Genomic DNA, 17,312 nt, shown 5'->3' with positions numbered 1-17,312 from the left:
TTTTAAAAATTATTTATAAATATATAAAATATAATATTTCTAAAATAATTAAATATTTATGAAATGAAAATTATATTAATAAGTATTACAAAATGAAAATAATAATATTCCCTAGTGTAAAATGTGGATTATGGTGGACAAAACTGGACAGCATTTAATATGCAATACAAAACCAATCACATCATCGCTATCATCATTTATTAAATATAAGATTAAAATCTTTTATTTGTAGGTAAAAAATTTATACATTATATTTTTTATCATTTTATTAATAGTTATTAATTATTAATTAATTATTATTATTAATTATTATTATTTGTAGATACCAATAATTTATAAATAAAGAAATATTAATTATAATTTATTTATTATTATTACAAGTATTTTATGTAATATATGAATATTATATAGAATTATAATTATACAAATTAAAATAAGAGTTAACGCGGTTGAGCGCGCGTAACTTGGATTTGCTCAAGTAAAAATCACTAGATGAATACGCGCATTTGTATTTGAAAACACATGTACCCATCTTATATATACACTACTAGTGATTCTGTGTTTGACAGTACGCGCGTATTTCGCGGCTATCATCGAATTTAGCCGACGTTAACCGATGTTTAACGAAGCTTGTGAGTTCCGTGTGTGTTAAGTGTTCGTTGGTGTTCAGTTGGTGCGCCTCGACTGGGCAAAATCGCGTAAAATGGAAACAGAATTTCGTTGTGAGGTTGAGGTTGGCCGTTGAAAAAAGTGAACATGGGAAGGTCCAAGTTTCCCGGGAAGCCGCCGAAGACGGTTACCAGGAAACGGATCAAAGTTCTCGGTCAACCCGAGACAGCCCAAAGTGATTCGGTAACCGTCGCCGAGAACATCTACTACGGACTTTCCCTGTTCAACGAAACATTTGGTGACAACGAGAAGGTAATTCGTAGTTTATCTTTCATTAGAACTACTTATAGTAAGGCGCGTAATTAGTTAAAGTATATAATTCTTTCCCGACATACAAACATTTGTATTTATTTTATAAGCGTCATAGGGACGCATACGGCGCCGATTCAGTGGCCTGAAAAAGTCCAAGATTTGGCTGTATAATGAAAGTTAACCTATTAGAAGGGAATCACAGACTCAGAATGGCAGATGTATATAATACATACTAATGTACCGCTATAGTGGAAAATGTCAATGATTTTATAAAAAATTTATATTTCGATCTTGTTTTTATTCTGTAGACATGTTTTAACTATATTATTAATTTCTTTTTCTTCTTTTATACAAAATGTAAACTTTAACTTAACTTTTTAATGCCTTCAAATTATTAAATATCTTTGATCATATTGAAATTATCTAATAAATATATTTAAAAATATATTTATATTGTAAAAATAAATATAAATATAAGATGTAAATATTCAATATTTAATTTATTAATTTAAATAAAATATAAGATTAATAAACAAAAAGAAAATAAAAATATTAATATAATTTAGTTTTAATGTTTAATGTATTTTTTCATAGGAACATCCACCATTCCATGGTTTTAGCACTAAAGAGGCTAATCTTTCCGTGTCTTATATAAAAACACAACAACATGACACAGAAAATACAACTGTTAAATTATCATCCGATGCTGTTAATAATTCTATACCACAACAGAATGAACAAAATATTACAGATGTCAAAAATTCTCCATCGAATACTGAAAATAATACAGAAAAATTATGTGATAAAAATATCAAACCAGCAGAAGATGATAAAAAAGATGTGACACCATTAAATTCCAAACGTGCTGCTAAATTTCATAGACCTAAAAGTCGCAGAAATTGTAAAAATATAAAATTCTCCAATTTTATGAAAACACCAGTATTAAAATCAGTGAATAATATTTTAGACCAGCATCAACGAACAAGACAACTACGAAACAGTACTGCAAAAAGATTATTGCAAAGGGCTAAATCTAACAGTAATAATGTACGTAATATAACAGCACAATGTGGAGATAAACCAAATGCTGTAAGAAAATTTATTTTGCCAGTTCGAAGTGCCCATTCTTCGAGAGTTATTAAACCAAATAAAAGATTTATTGAAGAATTAGAAGAAATTTCTGGAGCAGAGCATAGTGAAAATGAAATTGGTACTCATGTAAAGAAAGCTAAATTTACATTAAACAAACTTTGTAATCAGGAACCAAAATTAAAAGAAGGAAATATTACTAAACTCTGTACAAAATTAAAGGACAAAGAAGTGAAAAGTAAAGCCAAAAAAGTAATTCAGCGTGTAAATTCCAATATTCAAACTGTTATACCAGCAAAAAATCTTGAAAAATTAGCTCCTTCTATACAAAACGCACAAGTATCAAAAACTATTAATACAAGTGTTAAAAAAATAAATGTATCAACTAAAAATAAAATAGTAAAATCTTCATCTGATGAATGCAGTAATAATCAAAGTGGAACAGCAAATACAACAACTCATCCAAGAAAAACTCAAAATGCAAAATTATCTATCTCTAAAGCCCAAAAACCAATTTCTGTTCCTACAAAAGTTCTTCCTGATTCTGATGTTCCAAGTTCAGAGTCTTCCAGGATCCAAACAAGGTCAGGAACTCAAAATGATACAGTTGACTTAGAAATTCAGACAAATTTTGAAGATACAATAAAAATAAAAGAAAATACCAATGTAAAAAGTCAAACTAATATTGATAATGGAAATAAAAATACAGAGGGAAATTCAGATAATTTTGACACAGAAAGTACATTATCTGAAAGTGGAAGTGAACATAGTAATCATACAGAAGATGAACAGTCTGAATGGACTGGAATGAAATTAAATGGTGGAAAAGTTATTTTAAGAAAAGCAAGATTAAAATTAGATAATAAATGTGTTAGTGGAACTGAAGGTCCCTTTTCAAAAACAAATAGTAGTAGCATTACAAGTGGAAACACTAACTTAGGTATGTGTAATAATCTTTATAATCTTCTTATTTAAATATTTTTACTAAAATTATAATAATATTTTTTTTTATGAAAATTTAAAAATTTATGATATAAATAAAGTTATATCATCATTATAAAATAAAAAGAAATAACAAATTTATTTTATTTGTATAATTTCTTAGGTTTAACAGGCACTATTAAATGTGGCGTTTGTGGTGCTGTACGATTTTATCGATTCGTGAAACAGGCTCGAAAATTTGGTATTCACAGTTGTGAATCATGTAGAAAGTTTATCAGTAAAATGATTAAACGGCAAGCTTGTGCAAAATCTACAAATAGTGCCCTTCCAGTCCTTCAATGTCATAAAGGCGATGGTTTATGCTTAGTACCACCTGTTGTAAGAAGTCAACAATGGAATCTCATGAGATGTGTTTATAAAGCTAGATGCCCAGCTTGTTGGTTAAAAATGTGTTTAAAATGTTATAATATTCCTTCTTCACTAAGAACAGGTTTAAATACATTGTTACCACCAATGATGAGAGATCCTTTGAGTATTCCATTAACACTAAATCAAGAAGATAATGATAATCAAGGACAAAAATTAATATCTTCTAAGTTAGGTTGGCCTGCAGAAGATAGTTCAGAAAAGAACTTATTCAAATCAGCTATGAGTTGGAGAAATATAGAAATAGGTCAAAAAACCAGTTTTCAAGGCACAGGTGGTTTTCTATATACAAAATTAGACAAATGTAAGATAATAATTCTTATAATTTATTTTATGCATATTACAATTTCTAATATTCATTGTTTGTTTTAAAATTTATAGTTGACTCATCACTGAATATATCACCTAATAAAAAAAGAAGAAAAAATAATAGGATAAAAGTGAGAAAGAAATTGAAAAATCCAATATTCTCTGTACCATCTTTAAATCAATGTCCACAACCTCTGAGGCAGAGACTTGAATTGAAGGGACCAAGAGTGAAACATGTTTGTCGAAGTGCAAGTGTTGCTCTTGGTCAACCAATTGCCACTTTTCCTTTAATAGATGGAAAAGAAGGTACTGAAAGCAATAAGCACATTCCGAAAACTTCAAAGGAAAATGATAGGATAGAGAAAAAGGATGAAACAAAAGAGAAAGAATCACAAAAACATAATGATGAAAATACTGTAAATCATAATACTGCTAGTATAACACAACAACCTCATTCTAAGAGAGGAAAATCACAACAAAATATATCAACATCAAATTTTCAAGTAAGCAAATATAATAATTAAAATTTTATTGTATTAATATTTGTAGTTTTCAAAAAGAATTAATCATTACAGGTATCTAAATCAAATAATGATACATCACACACAGTATCTATAGACTTTTGGGAACAGTATGATCCTACAGAAGTTGGAGCAAAAGGTTTTGCCCTTATTGGTTCAGAACTCTTTCATATTCCTGCTATTTGTTACCTTTGTGGAAGTGCTGGAAAAGAACCAGTAAGTAATGTATATATGAATAGAATTATATATAATTGTACATTGTAAAAATCTTTCCAGCTCATCCACTGTCAATGCTGTTGTGAGCCATATCATGCCTTTTGTTTGGAACCCAGTGAATGGAATGCTTGTGCTCAACCAAACTGGTGCTGTCCCCGATGTACAATATGCCAATCCTGCCATCTAAGATCTGGTCCAAAATTGTCTTGCATTCGTTGTCGTCAATCATTTCACCATTCGTGTTTGTCAAAATCTGGTGTTAGTGCGAGACTTTATAGTCCTGAAAGACCTTATGTGTGTCAAAGCTGTGTTAAGTGTAAGAGCTGTGGTAGTGAAGGAGTTAATGTTCATGTGGGCAATTTACCATTATGCTCCATGTGTTTTAAATTACGTCAACAAGGAAATTACTGTCCTTTATGTCAAAGATGTTACAATGAAAACGATTTTGATACAAAGGTAAGTATATATTTTATTCTACAAATTAATAAATATATGTTTACATGTGTTACTGTAAAAATTGATATCTGAGTACAGATAAATACAAATTTATAAAAATATATTATATAATTTTTTCAGAATAATAACTATAATAATAATTAAATTTTTCTAATTCTATATTTTATTTTTCAGATGATGGAATGTAGTGAATGTTCTTATTGGGTACATGCTCAATGTGAAGGGCTTTCTGATGAACGTTATCAAATTCTTAGTTATTTACCTGATACTATTGAATTTACATGCAGTCAATGTTCCTCTAATCCTAATTCCATTTGGAGAAATGCCATAGAAGCTGAACTTAAAGCTGGTTTCATAGGAGTTATAAAATCGTTAAGTAAAAATAAAAAAGTTTGCGCTGCATTAAAATGGAGTCCAAGGAAAGAATGTTTATGTAGATCTGTTTCTAATGGGAAAAAATTGGATTTTTCAAGTGAAAAAACGGATTCAAATATCAAAGAATGTCCCAATATAGAAGAAATTGAAGAAGGTAATAATGAAAAGAATAAAAATACAGAATTCGGACATAATAATAATTCAAAATCTGATTCAATAAATAAATTAGATGAAGATCAACAAAATGATTGCACTAATAGAAGAGGTTTGAGACGTCTTCGACAAAAATTTCATTTAAAAGAATGTTCTGTTCGAGTAAAAAATTGTGCTATAAAAGATACTCAAGATAATGATAAAAAGGATTCGGTAATTCAAGAAAATTCAAGTAATAATTCAAATGATACAGAATGCAATTGCTTAGATCAACAAATTATTGTTAGACCTTCGCCTACATTGATGTCGGTAAAACGAAAAGTTAATAATAATGAATATAAAACATTATCTCAATTTCATTGTGATATGGAACATGTAATTAATTATACTGAAACCAAGGAACTTACTGAAGCTTATCATGAAATTTTACGAGAAGTCTTTCCATGGTTTAGTCCAAAAAATATTAAAAATAATGGAAAAAGTGATGCATTAAGAGCTGCCAAGGATGTTAAAGATGATAGTTTAATTACAAAACTTGATGATTCTATACTAGAAATATGGAAAGAAGAAGTAATGAAAGCACCAAAAGCAATTGCAGCCAAAACAGCAAATTTATATAATGTTCATGTTGAAGATAGTAGATCATGTTGTTTGTGCAAAGGTTTAGGTGATGGTCCAGAAACAAAAGAAGGACGATTATTATATTGCGGCCAAAATGAATGGTTACATTCAAATTGTGCACTTTGGTCTAATGAAGTATTTGAAGAAATTGATGGTTCTTTACAAAATGTTCATAGTGCTATTTCAAGAGGTCGATTAATTCGTTGTTCAGAATGCGGGAAAAAAGGAGCCAGTGTTGGTTGTTGCGCGAAAAATTGTAACAGTACCTTTCATTATCCTTGTGCAAGGAATGTTGGACTTGCTTTCAATGACGATAAAACAGTATTTTGTTCTTTGCATTTAAATAACTGCACAGATAAAACATTACAAAATGAAAATGAATTTAGTTTACGAAGACCAGTATACGTGGAATTAGATCGTAAGAAAAAAAAATATGCAGAACCAAGTAAAGTAAAAGTTATGATAGGTTCATTGATGATTGATTGTTTAGGTACTGTTATACCGGAATATTCCGACACGATTGAAAAAATTATACCTTGCGATTATAAATGTTCTCGATTATATTGGTCTACAGTAAATCCTTTTAAAATTGTAAGATATTACATTAGAACGTATATACAAGTATATGTACCAGAAGTTTCTTCCGATATAGAAAATAATATAACTATTGATCATTCTAAAGAACAAGAAAAAGAAGATACATTAAATATACAAAAAACTGAGTATTTAGTTATTAAACAAACTTTAGATGCTTTAATTGATGCAGTATGTAATAAAGAAGTTGATGAAAATCTAGCAGAACAAAATAATACAGATCTTTTACCACCAGAATTAAAGGAAGCTATATTTGAAGATTTGCCACATGATTTATTAGATGGTATTTCTATGCAAGATATATTTCCAAAGATGACATATGAAGATTTTTTGGCAATGGATTTAAAAAATGATGGTACTTTTGCAGCTGATTTATTTAAAGATGATATGTTGGCATCTGAAGTAGATGAAATTATAAAACCGCCTGAAAGTAAAGTTTCTAAAATAGATCCTCCTTTAGTAGAATTAGGACCTCACAATGATTTATGGGTTCATTTAGAAACTAAAACTTCTGTTCAAGATTTAATGGATGATTTATTTAGTTCCAAAAATCAAAAACGGGGAGGCAGAGAATTAAAACGTTCTAAATCGGAAGTAATGTCAAATAGTCCGTTAATTGTTGGAGGACAAAGACATCATCAACGATCTTGTAGTTTAACTTGGAGTTGTAAATTAGACGGTACTTATGGTCCCAGCATAAAAAGAAGAAAATTATCTAGAAATTCAAGTATCACAAAATCGAACGAAACAAGCGTAATGGTATTAGATTCACAAAATGAACGGCCACCTACATTACATGAATTAAGAATTCCAGAAAGTATCATGGTTACTGTGGGCAGAGCAAATACACCTAACATTTTATCTGATTCTATGCGGGAATTGAAATACTGTATCGAAGATGCTAATGGTATTAATCGTAGAGTAATATCTACTAGTCGTGAGGAAGCTAAAGAACATAAACGACTTTTTTGGCACGCGAGGCAACAGCCGCGGATATTACAAGTTGATGGGCCTGCTGATCCAAGCAGTGCTAGTGAATGCAGTTCACCAGAATATAATATTGAAGAAAAAACTACAGCATTATGTATGGCAGAACATTTATCAATCCCGCAATTAGATGGTATCAACGATGAATCTTCGTGTGACAGTAACGAATTTACTTCATTTTCTGAAAAAGAGTTTAATCCTTGTACAAAATCTTCAAATAATATTTTACGATCAAAACGAATATATGGATTTATTAGATCGCATATTACAAAATCTAATGATAAATCACAAAAGACTAAAGAAAATGACGACTTTTCTAATTGTCAAAAATATGCAATACAACAAACTAATTTTAAAGAAAATAATTTAAAATTGAATTTAGAAATTCCACAATTAGATGGAGCTGATGATATTTCCAGTGATGACGAGTGCATATCACCACAACATGTTGAAAGTGAAAGAACTACTATTACTTCTCAATGTGATGCACCATTTGATCATATAGATCGTCCTGTAACTTGTAAACGATGTCGTTGTACATATAGAACACAAGATAGTTATAATAGACATTTGGCAAATTGTGATATCATGATAACAAGCGATAGTGATTCTGAAACTATGGATAATAAATTAGCATCACCTGATTCTAGATTTTCTCCAAGTATTAGCTCTGTATCTCCACAATTTATAACATTATCTCCATCCGAAGGACATACTCTTTCATCTGATTATCCAGATATACAAGCTACTTCTCCTTTAGAAGCTTCTGTACCATCACCTCATCCAGCTATTCAAATCGAACCAATAGCACAAGCAATTATTACACCACAAATTCATACGCATGCTACTGTGGAAACTGTTCATCAAACAGTATTAACATCTAATGATATGATTGTACAAACACAGTATACGAGAACAACAACTACATTACCAAATGCTTCAGTATTACCTCAAGAAAGTACTGTTCAAATAACAGAAATTACAGATCCACCATCTGTTGCAAGTGATTCTAGTATATCACAAAATATCATTAATACACCCATGAATTCTCCAGATGGTGCAAGTTCTCAAACAGTTCCAAGTCCACAAGTATCACCTACATTTTCTTCTACAGGTGTTCAAACTGCAACTAATGAATCACAAGCAAATATTCAAATAACAAAATTAGCTAAATCAAAATCTCCAAGAGCGCCAAAGTCTCGAACGAAAGGAATAAAAACACAGATTGTGAAAAATACTATACAACCACACAATGGACATGCTAGGTTTCAACCAATGCAAAATAATACTCCAGTTATACAACTGCAACAAACTCAAAGACCAAGTGGGCCAACTGTTATATTACAACAAGCATCTCCTGGTATCATGTCTGCATATGTTGAGACATTGCAACAACAATCTGGGCAAAATCTTCAATATGTAACAACAATTGGAGGTCAACATGAAACTGCATTTAAACCACAGTTTATAACAACTAATCATTTAGTTCCTGGTGCATACATACAAGCATCTTCTGATAACTTATTGGCATTACAAAATGGAGGTATATCAATATTGCCTGGTGTACAAATTGCTCAAACACAACCAACAGTTCTTGGAACAATTATACAGCAACAACCTAGTGCAATTCAATGTGGAGTTATATCATCTGAACAATTATTATTAAGTTCAACACCAACATTAGAAATGTTTACAGATTCTACAGGCAGTATGTTTCTTTCAAATCAACCAATGTATTATGGTTTGGAAACTATTGTAAGCAACACAGTAATGTCTTCCAGTCAGTTTATGACTGGCACAGTACCACAAGTGTTAGCAAGCAGTTATCAAACAACAACGCAAGTTTTTCAAGCTTCTAAACTTATGGAACCTATTGTAGATGTTCAGGCTGTTCCAGGTGTTCCCACTGTAACAGCAGTGCAATCTGTACAAAACGTACCTGGAGTACCTGGAGTACCTGGAGTGCCAAGTGTACCAAACGTTGCTAATGTATCCAATGTACCCAATGTAACCAATATAGCCAGCATACCTAATGTACCTAGTGTAACCAATGTACCTAATGTTCCAGCTGTACCCGCTATTCCGAATATATCTGCTGTACCCTCTGCATCCAATGTATCTAACGTATCCAATATATCAAGCATAACAAATATATCAAATATATCTAATGTGCCCACAATACCCAGTGTATCTAATGTGCCTAGCGTACCTAGTATACCCAATGCATCTAATACACCTAGTATACCTGGTGTACCACATGTACCTAATGCACCTGGTGTATCTAACACACCCAGTGCACCTAGTATATCTAATGCACCTGGTATATCCAATGTATCTAGTGTATCAAACGTACCTAATGCATCTGGTATACCTAACGTACCTATCGCATCTAGCGTACCTGGTGTATCTAATATATCCAGTGCATCTAATGTGTCTAATATATCCAATGCACCTACATTACCTAGTACTTCTAATGTAACTAATATATCGGCGATACCCACTGTTCAAAATGTATCTAATATTTCTACCTTACCGCCTAATGTAGGAAATGTTTCCGATATACCTACAGTACCCGGTGGTTACGTCGTTGTAAATCAATCAACATCTATACCAGAACTTGTAACGCCACAAATTAATATTTCTGCAACATCTGAACAAACCTTTGCCTCAACTACCTGTAATGCCATATTGCCTGTATCATGTCAAAATGTTGTAGAACCAGTGACATCAATACAGCTACCAGATACATGTTTATCTGAACCTGCTGTAGTAAGAGTAACATCGCCTCCTAAGTTGTTGCAAAACTCAATACCAACAATACCAAGGGTAGCTGTACGCCCAAGTCCAGTTTCCAACTCTATTATGCAACCTAATAATGGACCATGGAAAATTACAGAACCATTATTTGGTTCGGAACAGATGAATACTAACGTCCGACCATATTTTGACTCGAAACATGTATCAGAAAATACCAGTATGATAAAATCTAGCATATCATCTAAAATACCCCCCTTACCTAATCATTGTATAACTCAAAGGGATATAGTTGTAAATAAGTTAAATCATGATGTAAATAATGTGCATAATAATTATAGTAGTACTATACCGAATTCAAACAATATTAATATAAGTACAAGTAACAATCCAGTGATTGCCAGCTCGGCTGTACAAAATAAAATAACAATGTCTACAAGCAATGTACCAACAAGTCGACCGATGAACAGAGTATTACCTATGCAAGCCGTAACTCCGAAACAGGACACGACAAAGGTCATGCAAAAAACAGAAATGATTATAGAAGAACCAACGAAACCAGTAATTAAACCGGCAGAGCCAGAACAAAAGATTACAGAATCTAAGAAACAAATTGTTGAAGCAGTAGCCCCTACAATGAAGAAACCGGAAACGACTATAAACAACATAAATGAAACTTTGAAATTAAATACGGAAGCGATTGAAAAAGTAAAAGAAAATCTGAAGTTGGAGCTGGACAAAGAGAAATTACAGAACGCTTCGTTAAAAATAGTGTTACAAAAACAATTGCAAGATGGTTCTTATAAAATTACGCATAACATGAAAGCAATGACACAAAATAAGAAATCTCCGCAAGTAACATCTGTAGAAATATTGCCGTCGAAACAAGTACCACAAATAGCTTCTTTGCAATTGTTGCCGATAAAAACATTCACGTTGAAAACGAATAAGATTGAGGAAAAAATGAAACCGATAACCGATAACAAATTTAATATGTTAAAAACCAAGACTCCACCAGTTGCTGTTAAAAAGCCAAGAGTGATTAGTAAGTCTATTAAATCTGTAAAACCAACTTTACCAAATCTACAAACATCGAGAAACAGTTCAAAGGGACCGACGTTGATGTACGAAATAAAATCACAGGATGGATTCACTCATACCGCTTCCTCGATGACCGAAGTATGGGAAACTGTGTTTCGAGCCGTGCAAAATGCTCGAAAGGCTCACAATTTACCTCCGTTGCCTCATAATCCTCTCATTGAAAATTTAGGCTTGGATAATAATGCTACGGTGTATCTGATTGAACAGTTACCGAATGTAAATAGATGCACTAAATATAAACCCCGATTTCATAATTTAGCACCGCCTAAGCCAGGAGAAATAGAAAATGATTTACCAAAGGCGTGCGATAATGGTGCTGCTCGCGCTGAACCGTTTAAAGGAAGAAAAGTTCATGATATGTTTAGTTGGCTCGCATCGAGGCATAGACAACAGCCAAAAATGATTGCTATCTCTGAAGCTGAGTCCAGGTAAAAAAAAATATCATATAAATTTTATAATTATTTTAGATGAATATAACTATTGAGAAAACTTTATATATTAAACGTTTATTGTTAGATTAATTCATAAATTTGTGTTAATAATATTTCATATAAGTCATTGTTAATTTGTAAGATTTAACAGGATGATATATAAAATAATGGCATTAATACATTATAGATTGAAATAAATTTTTTCATATCTTTTTAGCTAAAAAAATAAGTGAACATATGGTCTAGCTTACAATGAATGTTCAAGATATATTTTCTAAATTTAAATTAAGTTATAGATAACATATATTAATAATATTATTTATATACAATATTTTTACCTTTTATTTTAATTTCATTATATTTTTTTTAAAATTGTTATAGGCGAGTGGCAAGCACAAATTTACCAATGGCAATGCGTTTTAGAATACTTAAAGAAACATCGAAAGAATCAGTTGGAGTGTATCATTCTCATATACATGGTAGGGGTTTATTTTGCTTGAGAGATATTGAAGCTGGAGAGATGGTTATTGAGTATGCCGGCGAGGTGTGTTATTTATATAATCTCTTTTATTAGTTATTAATATATTGTGTGTAATTTTCTTGAACAATATTTTATAAATCTTTATAGGTAATTCGAGCTTCGTTAACTGATAAACGAGAAAAATATTATGATAGTAAAAATATAGGATGTTACATGTTTAAAATCGATGATCACTTAGTCGTTGATGCTACAATGAAAGGAAATGCAGCTAGATTCATTAATCATTCATGCGAGGTATTTATCTATTTATATTGAATTATATATATTTTGTAAAAGAGCAAAGTATTTTTTATATTTATTTATAATAATCCATATTTAAAATTGAATTAATTTATTAATCAAATTATAATTTAATTAAATCATATTTCAGCCAAATTGTTACTCGCGTGTAGTGGACATCTTAGGTAAGAAACACATTTTAATTTTCGCTCTCCGTCGCATTAATCAAGGAGAAGAGTTAACGTATGACTACAAATTTCCTTTCGAGGATATCAAGATTCCATGTACCTGCGGTTCCCGCAGATGTCGTAAATACCTCAATTGAGACTGCATATACAGCTATCGTAAGCAGCCAACCGGCACAGCAAAAAAATAATGTGCTATAATTATGTGCGCTTTGGAATAGGATTCATTTTATTGAACGTTATTCATTTAATCATCAAACTATTTTCAGAGATTGCAGCTTTTTATTACTATAAAGGAAATAGATATACATTTAAAATATTAGAAGGCCAGATATAATACATGAAACATCGCGTTATGACAATGTTACTTTAAACAGCTACACTTCGTAGTTGATTTAAGGGGTATACTTATAGCAATAAATGATTGAACATGTCCTGCTTTCGTACCCAATGAGTCTCGCGTGCTTCATCACGTTCAAGGCTCATGAAAGTGTTACTTTATCCACGCCTGTGCTTTTATGCACGTCTTCTAGACTCTACTTATTATCTACTATTGAGGCTTAAGTGTACGAGTTATCGTCACTTTACACTAAATCGAAAATGTTTTTAGTTTATATTCATACATTATTATAATAGAAGCTAAAAGCATTTATAAAGTTCTCTTTTACATAAATTATTTTGAGTTATATATTTAAGAATTCTATGCATAATTGGACCAAGTATGAAATTGAGTATAAAATATAATAAATACAGCACAAAAATAATATGTACTTATAAAAGAAAATTAATGACTTTCCATGATTGTCATTTACATTTTTTCTCATATATGTATTGAATATAGAAAAATACGTTTACCACGTGATAAATACCAAATATTCACGTTCAGAGAAAAATTTGTAAGATAAAAAAAGCACACGATTTTATTGTAAATTTCGATTTTATATGTAATGACATACGATTAAATATTTTTTTAATATTTTATGTAAATTTAGAATTTAGTGTACAGTGCACGACTAACTTTGTGACATTTCATGTCTGATGTAGGGCCAGATTTCAAATGTTCTTGTAAAATATGTAATTGTTAGATTAGATACTGTCTTGATGTAAGTACAGCTACCAGTTTAACTTAAGTTAGTAACATAGATTAAGAAGTAAAGAAAGAACGCGCGCGCGCGAAAAAAATGAGAGATGGGGAGGGGAAGAGAATGGCAAGAAGGAACAGTTTCCTAGCGTGGGATACTGTGAAGGTGTACCTACTTTGGCAGACATTGATGATATTTTAAGTCTTATAGTAGTGATAAAAAGAAAAAGATAAAAAAAAAAAAAAAGATAAAAATGAAACAAATAGGGAACAAAGATTTGTTTCCCACAGAAATTGAAGCCTGTTCGTTTGTTTTAAATGAAGGATTATGTACGCGCAATATTATTTTGATATGTTTTTATAGATTTTTAAACGATGCACCTATACGTTTGTGCTTCCGCCTTGCCAATATTACAATATTAATCTTATTACTTTATTTTTGTATTTAAATAATATGAATCGCTAGAAAAAAAAAAAAGGAAAAAAAAAAGGAAACCTTTTATTTTACAAAAACTTAAAAAAAATAGCATACTGCTCATGATATAAGAGATTAATCATAATTTTTATATGATTTCTGTCTGAAATTTTTCTACGATTCGTAAGAGGCATATGTAATCACGTGATCAATTATGTTGACAGAGTGTAAAAAAAGATAATTAGATCATTGTTTCAAGTAAACTTTTCTAGAATATTAATATTTCTAGGAAATGTTTGTGATATTTTCCTACACTGGGAAAAGTTATAAAATGTTCTTTATAGGAATATATTTCAGATTTTTACGGATACATTCACTGTATACCGTAAAAAGCACCTTTCTGTGAAATGCAGTTTTGCCTTACCTTTAATGTACCTACGCTTTAAACCCGGTGATAGATTTAGATATACCCCAATGACATATTCAAACTGAAAAAAAAAAAAAAAAAAAAAAAAAAAAAAAAAAAACAACTAATTGTGTCTATGCATCCATTAAGCTATAATAAAAAGTATTTTAGTGCGGTTAATCAATTTCTGCCGAGGTGGTTGTCCCTTAAATTTGGTGCTCCATGGACACCGTTAAGTGCACTTTACACGAAAAAATGGCCTAGAGTAAGAAATAGTAGGTGGCAGCGAAAGAGTTTGATAATAATAAGAAATGCATTATACGATGAATATTGATCGCGAATTTATTTAACGAAATAATATAAAGAAGTAAATGATGGCAGGAACATTATTTGAGCACGTAAATATTTGTCGTTCGTGCAACATTTTAATCGGCCTGGTTTGGTACAAAATGCGTATGCTGATTTGTAAAAAGTTATAAAACAAAGGGAAAGAAATAGAAACTTGTTCTGGTCACGAGAAATTGCCATTTTTTAGGTATTTTGAATCTTTTTTTTTTTTTTTTTTCTCTCTCTTTTTTTTTTTTTTTAATATTATGATTACCAATAATTAGTGACTATTATTGGAAGATGAATATTGTTAATATAATGATTAATTAATTAATTTTAATCTGTGTAAAAAAAAAAAAGTAATATGACATAAGAAAAGTAATTTACTTGAAAATATAAAATAGCAATGTTAGATATTTTATTGATATTTATTACTTATGGATGACGGTTTTAGGGTTAACGAGATGTACTAATTACATTAAACATGATTTAGAGAACATGGTGCACATGATGGTCTAATATTGTTGAAAAGATACGAATGACAATTTTTTTTTTATGGAGGGAGGGAAGAGAACACATCCTTTTCTCTTTAAAAAAAAAAAATATGCATTCTCGTAATTGTTACAATACAATTATCATCACGAACTATTTGGGATTATGAAATATAAGCGATGTATTTTACTATACTTCATATTCCCATTCACAAATTATAATAACTGTGGTGATTGTAACAATAATTTATAATGGGTATATATTTACACGTGTCAGTAGATAAATTAAGAACACTGTTTTTTAATTATTTTTTTATTTATAAAATCTCCATATATAAAATATTTTATGCTCTAAAAGAAAGAAAAACAAAAAATATAGATTTTAGCGTCCGTGTGATACGGAAAATTATGTTCTATGTATACTTCTCTGATATGAAAAAAAAAAAAAGAAAAATATTCAGAGTTTGTCGAGCGCTTTTCTGAAACATACTCTGTACTCTTTTTAAATGATTCCCCAATTCACGAAATGTGTACAAGATCCTTAGTATTACGCATCCAGCCTTCATTATTATGATTATTATTAGTATTATCAATTAATTATAATCTACATGAAAAGATAAGCATAATACACCACCACTCATATTGTGCACTGTTTGTTTAAACTACACCCGTCAGCACCTTTGAAAAGTGATTCGTGTGAAAAAGAGCAAAAATTTTTTGACGTTAGAGAAAAAGAAACAAATATATATATATATATATATACACATAAATATATATGTATAATCTTCGAACTTGAATATGTATATGTATACTTTACCTCGAGATAAATTTGCTTTAGGTAATGAAAGTGTTGGATATTTACTAGTTTGGTGTGATAATGAAACGAGTGGTTAAGTTATTCATGGAACTGTACGGTGCCCGTTAAATACTTTTTACGACAATTTCAAAAACATCGCAGCGTTGCATCCTCTTGTAAACGAGAGTCATCTCTTCGAGTCTTTGGGTTCTTCGTTTTATTCGTATAAAATTAAGTAAATTAAAAGAAAAAAAAAAGATTGAAATGTAAAACGCTTCTTAAATCATGTATAAATAATAAAAAAAAAAAAATAGTATTATTCTAACGTTTAAACGAATTGTAGAATTTTGAATATTGTACTTGTTTGAAAGAAAAAAAAAGAAGAATACGAAGATGATGAAGAAGAGGCAGCAAAAGAAAGATAAAAAAAAAAAAGAAGTACTATTGAAAAATTTAAAAATTAAAAAAAAAAAAAGAAAGGAAAGAAAGAAATGAAAAAGGAATGAAAGGAAAATTGAAAAAATTGTCTGTGATTATCAGTCATAATAATCTTTAGGTCAACATATTTTTTAGAGAATATTTTTTAGCAAATTACAAAATTTATGATATATCCCTATTATTGATATGATATTGGATCAGACACGCTACGCATAATATTAAAAAAAAAAAAAAAAAAAAAAATTGAAACTGTAAAAGTTGCAAACTGTTTAATAGAATTATGAATAGTTGAGATCGATGGCTGTTGTAAAATATTCAGTGTTTGGACAAATAATTATTAAAAACTATTTATAATATTGATTAATATTGAGATACGATTATATATTATTGTATCGCATACTATATAGTAGCGTTTCTATCTCTTTTGCGTTTGCATATTCATCGGAATAGAATTATAGAAAAGAATTGGTCGTAGGCCCATACAAGACGAAGTCGTGATGAATGTAAAATTAAACGA

At 30.3% G+C, this 17,312-nt stretch overlaps 1 protein-coding gene across 3 annotated transcripts; it reads left to right on the top strand.

Annotated features, from left to right (window-relative positions):
• The first annotated feature begins 623 nt into the window (after positions 1-623).
• LOC408716 (histone-lysine N-methyltransferase trithorax) lies at positions 624-17,044 on the top strand. 3 transcript variants are annotated; one of them, XM_006559098.3, is made up of 11 exons: positions 624-921; positions 1,516-2,950; positions 3,116-3,682; positions 3,760-4,190; positions 4,263-4,424; positions 4,485-4,880; positions 5,055-11,893; positions 12,278-12,440; positions 12,525-12,671; positions 12,808-13,000; positions 13,111-17,044. In XM_006559098.3, the coding sequence occupies exons 1-10, from the start codon at positions 757-759 to the stop codon at positions 12,979-12,981; spliced, it is 10,479 nt and encodes a 3,492-aa protein (XP_006559161.1). In that variant the 5' UTR covers positions 624-756; the 3' UTR covers positions 12,982-13,000; positions 13,111-17,044. The 3 variants fall into 3 exon arrangements, with proteins under 3 accessions (XP_006559161.1, XP_006559164.1, XP_016766202.1); XM_006559101.3 differs by having other exon boundaries at positions 625-921; positions 5,055-9,153; positions 9,307-11,893; positions 12,808-17,044; XM_016910713.2 differs by having other exon boundaries at positions 625-921; positions 12,808-17,044.
• Positions 17,045-17,312: the final 268 nt, after the last annotated feature.

The sequence above is a fragment of the Apis mellifera genome, linkage group LG2 (assembly GCF_003254395.2).
Source record: "Apis mellifera strain DH4 linkage group LG2, Amel_HAv3.1, whole genome shotgun sequence".
Taxonomy (NCBI): domain Eukaryota; kingdom Metazoa; phylum Arthropoda; class Insecta; order Hymenoptera; family Apidae; genus Apis; species Apis mellifera.
Note: the sequence above shows the minus strand (reverse complement) of the source record. Positions and strands in the feature narration are given on the sequence as shown.